Below are 13,476 nucleotides of genomic sequence, written 5' to 3'. Positions count from 1 at the left end.
TTCTCTCTCGCGTCTGTTTTTCCGGCATTGTTAACAATGATGCACAGTAACATAAAAATTACAGTTGATGAATGGGTTTAGAGAATACAGTGGAAGAGGGTCACGAGAACGCTATGCTCGGCTGTTCCCACGGCGACGGCAGCTACATCACAACAATTTGTATCTGTACATTGGCGCCCACGTACAATCGAATCCTTTCGTGTTACTGCTTTTCGGTGGTTGCGTACTACAGACTTTTCACTGTTGTGAATCTATTGTGGCAGACACAAAGTAATTCTGGAAAAAAAGTCAGATAAATCATAATTACATAGTCCATCTATAACGAGCCACTGGAGACTACTGGTAACTTATTCCAAAGCGCTCAAAAAATACCCTGAACAACCTCTGAACTTTTGTCTTTATGTGACTAACTGAATGTTACATAAAAAAGAATAAGTCAGCCATTCTGGGAGATACTCATCGAGTTTTAGCAACGATTTAACGGAAGGTTCGACATGTTTTCGTGGGTTCATCATCTTGTAAGGTCATTTGTGGAAGAAATCTTTGACTGATAAGATAATTTTTGACTGACAAGAAATGAGGCTATCCGCAGGAACGACGAGGAGAGGAACATGTACGAATTTTTGACAAGAAGAAGGGACGGGAAGACAGGACATGTGTTAAGACGGCAAGGAATAACTTCCATGGCACTTGAGGGAGTTGCAAGTAAAAATTGCAGGGGAAGAGAGAAACTGAAGTAATTCAACCAATAATTGAGAACGTTGGGTGCAAATGCTACCGTAAGATGAAGAGGGTTGCAAGGAGAGGAATTCGTGGTCGGCCGCACCAAACCCGTCAGAAGACTGATGATAGAAAACTTAACCAAGTGCGAGTATGTCGACGATACGCGCTGTGCATCTTGCTTAGGAACCCTATATATATAGGGTGACTTACCTAAAAGCTGCACCGCAAAGATTGCGGAAATGGAAAGAATTATTGTAGTGCAGTTTTCACGGAATGGATTGGTAGTTAGGGGCTCGTGTTATTATTAGCCAATACGAAGGGAACGCAGCCACTTGTGAGCGAGCGGTCCAACGTAACGGTGTCACTATGTTTTTGAAACAGGAACAACGGAGCTGGATCAAGATTGAATGTGCCAGAGGTCGTACAGCACGACAGTGTCATCAAGGTCTTCAAGAGGCGTGCGGGGAATCGGCATTGCCGTACAGAACAGTGGCATCTTGGGAAAAAGCATTCAACGAAGGTCGGGAAACTGTGGCAGACATGCATCGGGCAGGTCGGCCTAGCTTCTCTGAAGAAGAAGTGCATGCTGTTGCCGCGGTAGTGGACAGTGATCGACGCCATACGATTCGTGCACTCACCCACGAAACCGGATTGGCGCATACGACTTTGCTTCGCGTCCTGAAGGAACGCGTGAGCTTGCTAAAAATTGCATCACGATGGGTTTCGCATGACTTGACAGAAATGCAGAAACGGATGCGTTACAACGCTGCTCAGTCGTACTTGGAGTGCTATGAGCGCGAAGAAGAGGCTTTCTTACGCCGTATCGAAACACTGGATGAGACATGGACCACATCGTACGAGCCAAAACTGAAACACCAGTCCAACCCAACGAATGGCGTCATTATCGGTGCGTCAGAGCCCCAGTATGGTGAAAGTTATGGTGATTCTCGCGTACGACTGTGATGGTCTTGTCCTAAAGCATTACGTTCCTCCATGGCAGACCGTCAATGGACAGTATTACTGTTCGTTTTTTTTTAGTATCACCTGCGACCAGCTTTGCGAAAGAAGCGGCGACGCTTTCTGCGCAACCCACCCATCGTTTTGCTCGACAATGCGCGGGCGCATACAGCGCAAGCTGTGGCTGCTCTGTTCGATCTACGGGACCGAGAAGTACTGTACCATCCTCCATACTCGCCGAACTTAAGTTCTTGTGACTTAGATTTGATTCAGAAGATGAAGGAACCAGTTCGTGGCATTCGCTTCAGAACTGTTCCAGAGATTCGACAGGCAGTAGACCGCCCCATTCGCACCATCAACAGAACAGGCTCTGCTAACGGTATACTACGCCTTTCACATCGCTGGTAATGGGTTCTGCACAACGCTGGTGACTACTTTGAAGGATAGTAGCGGGTGCAAACATGTAACTCTTTTGTATCGGTTGTGAATAAATAGTTGCCACTATTCAAGTTCCAAACTTCGTATATCTGCTCCTCGACGGAACCATCGTCGAGTCGATGTTTGAACGTTCTAATCCCTGGAAAATCTCTTTCCCCCTGGATGTTCTTTCAGCCTGCCACCAAAGATGTAAATCGGCATCACCCACGGCCGTGCAGCCTTGGTCACATTGTTGTTACCATTTCGCTGCGGCTGGACGTAGCATACCATTTGGACCACATACATCCACATTTCACGGTGAATTTGTGTGCAATTTGCACGTTTTGTCCACAAGTATTGTAATGTTTCGCGTAATTCAACTGTGGAGTACGTGTCCGGTTGCTGCGCCATTACACTCTCACATTGTGATGGACCTGTTATCCCCACAACAGCGTAACTGTCTACAGGAGACCTGGAACAAATGATCCCTTTTGACAATGCGCCAATCTTGTTTCTTGTAGCTATAGTGTAACTTACTTTCTGAAGCCCTTCGTAGCTGCGCTTATATGATTTTAGTGTATGTTTGTCTTCACCACAAACATTTTATTAATTTCCGGACGCGTTTTGCACACTGACCATTTTCAAAAGAACATAAAAAAGACTGATTCATAATATCTCGTCAACGCTGTTGGTACGGAATATAGCACTCGAGCTTCCGATCGTACCGACAACTGTATTGTTCTCCGTTGTTAATGGTGTATTTTGCAGAAGTTTGGCTTTCCTCTTGAGTGATGACTGCTGATTAAGAGTTGGCAACTGTATTCATGCACACTGGACTCGCATTCGGGAGGACGACGGTTCAGTCCCACGTCCGGCCATCCTGGTTTAGGTTTTCCGTGATTTCCCTAAATCGCTCCAGGCAAATGCCAGGATGGTTCCTCTGAAAGGGCACGGACGACTTCCTTCCCCGTCCTTCTCTGATCCGACGAGACTGATGACCTCTCTGTTTGGTCTCTTCCCACAAACAACCCAACCCGACCCCCCCCCCCCCCCCCCGACCCCTGTATTCATGCCCTTGGATAAAACTCGGACTTCGTCTTCAGATTCGGCAGTAAATTCTGGAAGTCAAGAATTTAACGCAGTATCCAATGATGTAAATAAATACGACACTTTTCAGATCTGTGTGCCACAGACACAGATGAGCCAAAACATTATGACCACCTGCTTAATAGCTTGTTTGTCCGTCTTTGGAACGAAATACGTCACTGTTTCGTATAATGAATTCGCCGGTTTGTTGGTAGGTTTGTGGAGATATGTAGCATTATAAGTCTATTCACAGGTCATGTAATTCGCTTAAATAAAGAGCTGCTGATTTGCATAGGCAGTGATGGCGCCTAATAGCGACCGAGATGGGCTCCACAGGATTTACATCAGGCGAATTTGGTCGCCGAGACATCAACGTGAGTTCGCTATAATGCTCCCCAAACCAATGTACCACGGTTCTGGCTCCGAGACACGGACAGTTATACCGCTGAAAGATGACATCGCCGTCTGGAAAGACATCGAGTATGCAGGTAATTCGCAGATGACAGCGAGGCTTCGATTACTACCAGAGGTTCCCTACAAGCGCGGGAGAATGTCTCTCATAGCATAAAACTGCTCCAACCAGCCTGCGCCCGTGGTACGCCGCACTCTTCGAAGTGTTGTTCACCTCGATGACGGCGTTTGTGGACACGACCATCAACCTTGTGCAGCAAAAATGTGATTCATTTGAAGAGCCAACACGTTTTCATTGATCGTCAGGCGAATCTCGATGGAGCCCTACTCATTGCAATCGCAACTTATGGTGTCATTGGGTCAACTTGTGGACAGCTAGGAGTGGCCTCCTTGGAGCTCCACATTCGACAATGTACGATGAGCAGTGTTCTCTGCAGCACTTTTGTGTGCCCCAGCAATGTGCTCTTTCGGCAGAGATGCTACAGATCGCGGTCTGTCCTACTTTACAGAACAGACAAGCCTCCAAACACCCAGTTCTGTGGAGAGTCATGGACATCCAGTCTTCTACCTCTTTCCATAGATGCTCACGACAATAACACGTGAACATTCGACAAGCTTCGCCGTTTTGGAGATGCCCATTCACAGGCCCTGCGTAATAATAATCTCCCCTTTGTCAAAGTCACTTGTCTCAGTAGATTTCCCCATTTACAGCTCATATGTTGTCTAGGACGATCTCCTGTCCACAGCAACGCCACCAGGCGGCACTCAACGTCGGGGTGGGCAGTGGTCATAGTGTTTTGAAGTAAAGTACATTAACAATTCATAATAAACACTTATTTCCACGCAAGATTACAATACTGCTTAACTCCTGATCTCACTGTGAATGTCAACTTGACAAATCGAAATAAAACAATGGGATGAATACATCCAGAATGATATTTTCACTCTGCAGCGGAGTGTCCGCTGATATGAAACTTCCTGGCAGATTAAAACTGTGTGCCGGACCGAGACTCGAACTCGGGACCTTTGCCTTTCGCGGGCAAGTGCTCTACCATCTGAGCTACCCAAGCACGACTCGTTGCCTACGAAAGGCAAAGGTCCCGAGTTCGAGTTTCGGTCTGGCACACAGTTTTAATCTGCCAGGAAGTTTCAGGATGAATATATATATTTGAAATTCTTTTGTTCGCTTTTTTCACTTTCCTTATTGTCATTTGTGGCTTCTCCTCGAAGGAGGACGCGCTTCCTCGACCTTGGCGACGATTCATGGAGCGTGTATAAACGCCCCCGAAGGTATTGCCATTTGCAAGGCTAGTGAAATCGTCGTCCGACTTCGAATTCTAAGATACTCGCCATCCCTCCATATTACTCGCCAAATGCAAGTGTACACCAAGAAATGCACGGTAGTTCCTCTCTCCGGAATATTAAATTATTATGTCGTATGATAGTTTGTGAGCCTCAATCGTTGGCAAGGCTCTTCCGGAATGACACACAGCACCACACTACATTGACGAGATACTCTGTGTCAGTCTATGTCATGACCTTTTGAAGATGGCCAGTGGTGGAAAAGCGGTTGGAAATGATAAAATATTTGCGATCAAGAAAAACGTACAGTTAAATATGTAAGCCCATAAACCGTTCCCGACTTCACAACCAGAAAAATTAATCACAGAAACCTGTGCCAAGAGCGTACAAAGGATTTGTGCTAGGGGTAGGCGGACAGCACGGAGGAGGATGATATGTTAATACATCGGTGAATGACGAATTAATTTTGAGATTTTACGTCAAACGGCTGTTGGTACACTTGTTACTAAATATCCGTTACATATTCTTTGGTTCTCGTGCCGATACTGGAATGATACATGCGTCTGTTTGGTGGGGCAGGAAGCGAGTTGAATTTTGAAGATCTTTTCCTAAGAGAGAGGGGGTAGGAGATAGGATGTAGGACGGGGTAGTTGCCCTTCCTGGGTACCCTCTTGATCTCTGCCACACCTTCATACTAAAACAAGGCTGAGAAAAGATTACTGAATGATTCTCGTCAAAGAAATTTGTCACGTTCGTGGGGGATAGGTGTAGACTTACCGGGTGGTCTGCATCCAGCTCTGAGCCGTACATAAGGACTCGTTGGGCTCGGTCCAGGTCGCTGATCTTGCGCGGGAACCACGGCATTTCACCGAAATCTGCAACAGCCGAGCCAGGGATCAGCTAGAGATACCACCAAACGGCCATAGTATGGCTGCGGTTATTTTTTAATATAACTAATAATTAATGGCTTGTCAATAACCGTAATTTTCCTGTACTGTGATTGGTTAGCAGAAGCAAACTTGACAGCCCACTTCGGCATAAGTTACTGCAACTGACAATGAGCTGTGTTCCACATGTTCTAAGTTTTAGATCTCGTGATGGCAGTAGCCGAAATATGTCATTCATGTAACAGAAGCAACATTTCACGAATTGTTAGTTTTGGGCGAATCCAATACTTCTATTGATGTTGTTAACGCCTTTATTTTCTTTTACGCGAAAAGTAGAAATGTTATGTCAGAATGCATTACGCAGCTGGCTCGTGGAAGGACACAACTCTTTCCACATAGATTTAGTCACGTTAATGTAGCGTGCCCGGCGATTCGATTGCGAGAGACAATCGCGCGACAATTGCTCATTTCATCGGGTCAGCCGCGCGGCCGAACCGCTGTGGCTAAATCGCTAGTGTAAAAGCCGACTACCTCCTCTGACGGATAATTGCCCTGCCGCTATTTTATTGCAACCCGAGTACTCGCCACGCTGCAGAGTGATCGCGTGTACAATACATGCGTTTATGTCCAAAGAGAAATGCTTTTGAAACGACTTAGGGGAATGTGTTCGCTTTCTCGTATTACAGACTCACATTGTCACTCGGCAGTGAACTAATTACGTATTAAATATTTATTACTATGATCCATCGCATTTCATTCGTGGAATTTGCATTGAGACATATGGTCGGCGGTACTTTAATTTTGGTGCACTATACGTCAGACATTGCTGCATACGAAATGGAGCTGGTATATCGAAATTGTTTTTAAATCTGAAAGCTTAGCAATATTTTACGTCATGTGGAGACTGTATCACTACAACTCAGAGTTACGTATAAACTATACATCTAGAAGAACTTCCCTCGAACTTTATAGTTAACCTTACTATTAAATTTGTAACTTAATTCTGCAATGTATTATTTTTCATTGAATGCAGTGTCTCTGGTCTATTTTGTAACTTAGGTTCGTTGATTATATGTTGCAATAGTGAATAATATTTTAAAAAGCGACTGTATGGTTAGTTTATAGAGATATCCGATTGTAGAAAATCTTATATACTAGTAAGAAAAGAAGTGGGATGACTTAAACAGAAAGGTGCTGAAGCGCCTAGGAAATGGTGGGAAGTATGCGCTGCGGTCGCGCTTCTAAGGATTCCAGCCAACTAGGCGGTGGCTAGCATGGTAGCAGGAAAGATGGATATTGGCTAACCTAGTGCAAGAACTTGGAGCAAATGGTCTCGGATGATGGCTGTAATTTGCGTGTCAACAATCTGTAGTAAAAGTGCAGTTCCAGACACCATAGCATATTGCTGGAAACTGAAGCAGAAATAAGAGCCTGAAAATGGTAGTGACTACCATGTTGTCCACGTGAAGAGAAACTGTACTGACAGCAAGAGCAAAGACCTCACAGCGACAAATCTTCACTCTACATCCAGGCAAAGTATTATCTACCATTGTAAATGCACGAATCAGTATTTTTTTCGTGAACTGAATGGAACAAAAGTGCATTTTTAATTATGTTTGTATAGCCTACCATTGCTCCTTTTCATATTACCTGGGACACTCTCATTTTCGACAGTGTCATAAAACTGATCAATATTTAAGATCGTATATTTAAACATTTAATGCTTTAAAACACAAATTCTGATTATTCAAGCATTTCGTTAACAGAACATGTTGTGAATGCTGTGTTGTATATTGTTTCCAGTCTTTTCAAGTGAGTATGCCATTTTCAGTTCCAAACAGAATAAAAAATTTTACAGCTTTTGTTAGCAACTTAGCGATAGGTTCCTGAACTGTATTTAAATATGTGTTACAAAGCATCCTCGTGTGTATGCACATATTTTAATCGACCGTTCATGTCATTTTTGATCATAGTATTCTTGAATTTCGTAGGATTTGTAACTTAATGTTTCATAATTTTTCATTTGTGCCATTTTAGGAGAACGTGCTGTGACCCCTCTACTCCCATAGGGACTAATGAGAAGATCTATTCCTTATATAGATGAGTAGTTAATATTTTCACAGTTATATAAACAGTAGTGACGTCAAAAGGAATAGTTTAACTTTTCACATAGTGCCGTGAGAGTATTACAAGCTCCCCACAATATGTTGCAACAGACACATCATCTACAAGGTATTCACGGCATATTTAATTACATGGTAGTGTTGCATCTCGCTGTCTGCAGTGAGAATGTTTTATTTTCAGTCAACAAATTCTCTGTTTAATCCGAAGGGGACAAAATGTATTTTCTTTGTTTTGGTGTCATTAAAAGGCAGGAATACGTAGAGCTTTTTCTGTTAGTGGTATCATTTAAGTAAATCAACACGTCTTGCAACTAAGAGAATGAATAATATATCATAAAATTTAGGAATTCCCATGGAATCACCCTTTTCTGTAACAGACTTACTTAGAAAAAAAAACAAAAGCAAAAGAAATTGTGGATGAAGTAAATAGTATACTTTTGACATGTGCCTTCATTGCACAAAAAAGTTTGCTTGGGAAGGCAAGACTTTGTCAAACTAAAAATGACACAACTCTTAGCTTGGAGAATAATAGAAACATTTACAGCACATTGGAGCAACAGTGCAATATCATTAGCTTCAAAACATGCTGCATAAAATCAGTATGTCAATGCTATTAAATTTTATTCGTAAAGGGTATGAAATTTGGACATTGTAAAGTAATAACGAATGAATCTTCAGGGATTACTAACTAATGATAATTCGAATTCCATTTTCCACTGAGATTGACGAGATTCTAAATGTTATTAAAGTAAATAAGTGGGAAGTGTGACTGTTATGCATTTGAGCCAGATTCAGTTACTGTTACCATGAGGATTTTTCCTTCGCGGGAGGACTGGGTAATAATCCATTCAGTCTTGTGATGACAAATGAGAAGCTACTTGAATGAAAAGGACAGGCTTCAAGGTTTGAGAAACTACAATAGTTAGGAGATCAGTGAGCTGAGATCATGTTCCTCCACACCGCATCCGACTGTGGCTATTGTCAGACGATAACAGGTGGCCAGTCGTTACGTGGCATACGGCTGTTGCCCTATAATCCAGCCAGTCTTGTGATGACAAATGAGAAGCTACTTGAATGAAAAGGACAGGCTTCAAGGTTTGAGAAACTACAATAGTTAGGAGATCAGTGAGCTGAGATCATGTTCCTCCACACCGCATCCGACTGTGGCTATTGTCAGACGATAACAGGTGGCCAGTCATTAAGTGGCATACGGCTGTTGCCTTATAATCCAGCCAGTCTTGCGATGACAAATGAGAAGCTACTTGAATGAAAAGGACAGGCTTCAAGGTTTGATAAACTACAATAGTTAGGAGATCAGTGAGCTGAGATCATGTTCCTCCACACCGCATCCGACTGTGGCTATTGTCAGACGATAACAGGTGGCCAGTCGTTAAGTGGCATACGGCTGTTGCCTTATAATCCAGCCAGTCTTGTGATGACAAATGAGAAGCTACTTGAATGAAAAGGACAGGCTTCAAGGTTTGAGAAACTACAATAGTTAGGAGATCAGTGAGCTGAGATCATGTTCCTCCACACCGCATCCGACTGTGGCTATTGTCAGACGATAACAGGTGGCCAGTCGTTACGTGGCATACGGCTGTTGCCCTATAATCCAGCCAGTCTTGTGATGACAAATGAGAAGCTACTTGAATGAAAAGGACAGGCTTCAAGGTTTGAGAAACTACAATAGTTAGGAGATCAGTGAGCTGAGATCATGTTCCTCCACACCGCATCCGACTGTGGCTATTGTCAGACGATAACAGGTGGCCAGTCATTAAGTGGCATACGGCTGTTGCCTTATAATCCAGCCAGTCTTGCGATGACAAATGAGAAGCTACTTGAATGAAAAGGACAGGCTTCAAGGTTTGATAAACTACAATAGTTAGGAGATCAGTGAGCTGAGATCATGTTCCTCCACACCGCATCGGACTGTGGCTATTGTCAGACGATAACAGGTGGCCAGTCGTTAAGTGGCATACGGCTGTTGCCTTATAATCCAGCCAGTCTTGTGATGCCAAATGAGAAACTACTTGAATGAAAAGGACAGGCTTCAAGGTTTGAGAAACTACAATAGTTAGGAGATCAGTGAGCTGAGATCATGTTCCTCCACACCGCATCCGACTGTGGCTATTGTCAGACGATAACAGGTGGCCAGTCGTTAAGTGGCATACGGCTGTTGCCTTATGATCCAGCCAGTCTTGTGATGACAAATGAGAAGCTACTTGAATGAAAAGGACAGGCTTCAAGGTTTGAGAAACTACAATAGTTAGGAGATCAGTGAGCTGAGATCATGTTCCTCCACACCACATCCGACTGTGGCTATTGTCAGACGATAACAGGTGGCCAGTCGTTAAGTGGCATACGGCTGTTGCCTTATAATCCAGCCAGTCTTGTGATGACAAATGAGAAGCTACTTGAATGAAAAGGACAGGTTTCAAGGTTTGAGAAACTACAATAGTTAGGAGATCAGTAACCTGAGATCAAGTTCCTCCACACCGCATCCGACTGTGGCTATTGTCAGACGATAACAGGTGGCCAGTCGTTACGTGGCATACGGCTGTTGCCTTACAATTCAGCCAGTCTTGTGATGACAAATGAGAAGCTACTTGAATGAAAAGGACAGGCTTCAAGGTTTGAGAAACTACAATAGTTAGGAGATCAGTGAGCTGAGATCATGTTCCTCCACACCACATCCGACTGTGGCTATTGTCAGACGATAACAGGTGGCCAGTCGTTAAGTGGCATACGGCTGTTGCCTTATAATCCAGCCAGTCTTGTGATGACAAATGAGAAGCTACTTGAATGAAAAGGACAGGCTTCAAGGTTTGAGAAACTACAATAGTTAGGAGATCAGTGATCTGAGATCATGTTCCTCGACACCGCATCGGACTGTGGCTATTGTCAGACGATAACAGGTGGCCAGTCGTTAAGTGGCATACGGCTGTTGCCTCATAATCCAGCCAGTCTTGTGATGACAAATGAGAAGCTACTTGAATGAAAAGGACAGGCTTCAAGGTTTGATAAACTACAATAGTTAGGAGATCAGTGAGCTGAGATCATGTTCCTCCACACCGCATCCGACTGTGGCTATTATCAGACGATAACAGGTGGCCAGTCGTTAAGTGACATACGGCTGTTGCCTTATAATCCAGCCAGTCTTGTGATGACAAATGAGAAGCTACTTGAATGAAAAGGACAAGCTTCAAGGTTTGAGAAACTACAATAGTTAGGAGATCAGTGAGCTGAGATCATGTTCCTCGACACCGCATCCGACTGTGGCTATTGTCAGATGATAACAGGTGGCCAGTCGTTAAGTGGCATACGGCTGTTGCCTTATAATCCAGCCAGTCTTGTGATGACAAATGAGAAGCTACTTGAATGAAAAGGACAGGCTTCAAGGTTTGAGAAACTACAATAGTTAGGAGATCAGTGAGCTGAGATCATGTTCCTCCACACCGCATCCGACTGTGGCTATTGTCAGACGATAACAGGTGGCCAGTCGTTAAGTGGCATACGGCTGTTGCCTTATAATCCAGCCAGTCCTGTGATGACAAATTAGAAGCTACTTGAATGAAAAGGACAGGCTTCAAGGTTTGAGAAACTACAATAGTTAGGAGATCAGTGAGCTGAGATCATGTTCCTCCACACCGCATCCGACTGTGGCTATTATCAGATGATAACAGGTGGCTAGTCGTTAAGTGGCATACGGCTGTTGCCTTATAATCCAGCCAGTCTTGTGATGAAAATTAGAAGCTACTTGAATGAAAAGGACAAGCTTCAAGGTTTGAGAAACTACAATAGTTAGGAGATCAGTGAGCTGAGATCATGTTCCTCCACACCGCATCCGACTGTGGCTATTGTCAGACGATAACAGGTGGCCAGTCGTTAAGTGGCATACGGCTGTTGCCTTATAATCCAGCCACACGCCACACAAGATAGTGCTGCGGGTTGCAGCCTCATCAAGGCGCCAGCAAATAGAGCCTGTGACATCTGCTGCAGTATTGAAGGCGTCACGTGCAGCAGATACAGCCGGTATTACACAGAAGCGCCAAAGAAATTTGTGTAGGTCTGCGTATTCAAATACAGAGATATATAAACAGGCACAACACGGCACTGCGGTTGGCAACGCCTATATAATACAACAAGTGTCTGGCGCAGTTCTTAGATCGGTTACTGCTGCTACAATGGCAGTGTATCAAGGTTTAACTGAGTCTGAACGTCATGTTATAGTCGGCGCACGAGCGATGGGGGACAGCACATCCGAGGTAGTGATGAAGTGGGAACTTTCTCGTACGACCATTTCAAGAGAGTACCGTGAAGTACAGTAGTACAAGTTTATATGCCAACTAGCTCTGCAGATGATGAAGAAATTGAAGAAATGTATCATGAGATAAAAGAAATTATTCAGGTAGTGAAGGGAGACGAAAATTTAATAGTCATGGGTGACTGGAATTCGAGAGTAGGAAAAGGGAGAGAAGGAAACATAGTAGGTGAATATGGATTGGGGCTAAGAAATGAAAGAGGAAGCCGCCTGGTAGAGTTTTGCACAGAGCATAACTTAATCATAGCTAACGCTTGGTTCAAGAATCATGAAAGAGGGTTGTATACATGGAAGAATCCTGGAGATACTAGAAGGTATCAGATAGATTATATAATGGTAAGACAGAGAATTAGGAACCAGGTTTTAAATTGTAAGACATTTCCAGGGGCAGATGTGGACTCTGACCACAATCTATTGGTTGTGAACTGTAGATAAAATCTGAAGAAAATGCAAAAAGGTGGGAATTTAAGGAGATCGGACCTGGATAAACTGAAAGAACCAGAGGTTGTACAGAGTTTCAGGGAGAGCATAAGGGAACAATTGACAGGAATGGGGGAAAGAAGTACAGTAGAAGAAGAATGGGTAGCTCTGGGGGATGAAGTAGTGAAGGCAGCAGAGGATCAAGTAGGTAAAAAGACGAGGGCTAGTAGAACTCCTTGGGTAACAGAAGAAATATTGAACTTAATTGACGAAAGGAGAAAATATAAAAATGCAGTAAATGAAGCAGGCAAAAAGGAATACAGACGTCTCAAAAATGAGATCGACAGGAAGTGCAAAATGGCTAAGCAGGGATGGCTCGAGGACAAATGTAAGGATGTAGAGGCTTGTCTCACTAGGGGTAAGATAGATATTGCCTACAGGAAAATTAAAGAGACTTTTGGAGAAAAGAGAACCACTTGTATGAATATCAAGAGCTCAGATGGAAACCCAGTTCTAAGCAAAGAAGGGAAAGCAGAAAGATGGAAGGAGTATATAGAGGGTGTATACAAGGACGATGTACTTGAGGACAATATTATGGAAATGGAAGAGGATGTAGATGAAGATGAAATGGGAGATACGATACTGCGTGAAGAGTTTGACAGAGCACTGAAACACCTGAGTCGAAACAAGGCCCCGGGAGTAGACAACATTCCATTAGAACTACTGATGGCCTTGGGAGAGCCAATCCTGACAAAACTCTACCATCTGGCGAGCAAGATGTATGAGACAAGCGAAATACCCTCAGACTTCAAGAAGAATATAATAATTC

General features: G+C 43.7%; 1 protein-coding gene across 1 annotated transcript in view; it reads right to left on the bottom strand.

Annotated features, from left to right (window-relative positions):
* LOC124612916 (tryptophan 5-hydroxylase 1) overlaps window positions 1–13,476 on the bottom strand; it is a 270,706-nt gene that overhangs the window by 173,222 nt on the left and 84,008 nt on the right. The window contains exon 4 of the mRNA XM_047141405.1: window positions 5,674–5,771. Coding sequence (XP_046997361.1) covers window positions 5,674–5,771 — 98 coding nt within the window. The remainder of the gene's footprint in view (window positions 1–5,673; window positions 5,772–13,476) is intronic.

Source organism: Schistocerca americana, chromosome 4, assembly GCF_021461395.2.
Source record: "Schistocerca americana isolate TAMUIC-IGC-003095 chromosome 4, iqSchAmer2.1, whole genome shotgun sequence".
Lineage (NCBI taxonomy): Eukaryota > Metazoa > Arthropoda > Insecta > Orthoptera > Acrididae > Schistocerca > Schistocerca americana.
The sequence above is the reverse complement of the archived record's forward strand: the minus strand, read 5'-3'. Positions and strand labels throughout refer to the sequence as shown.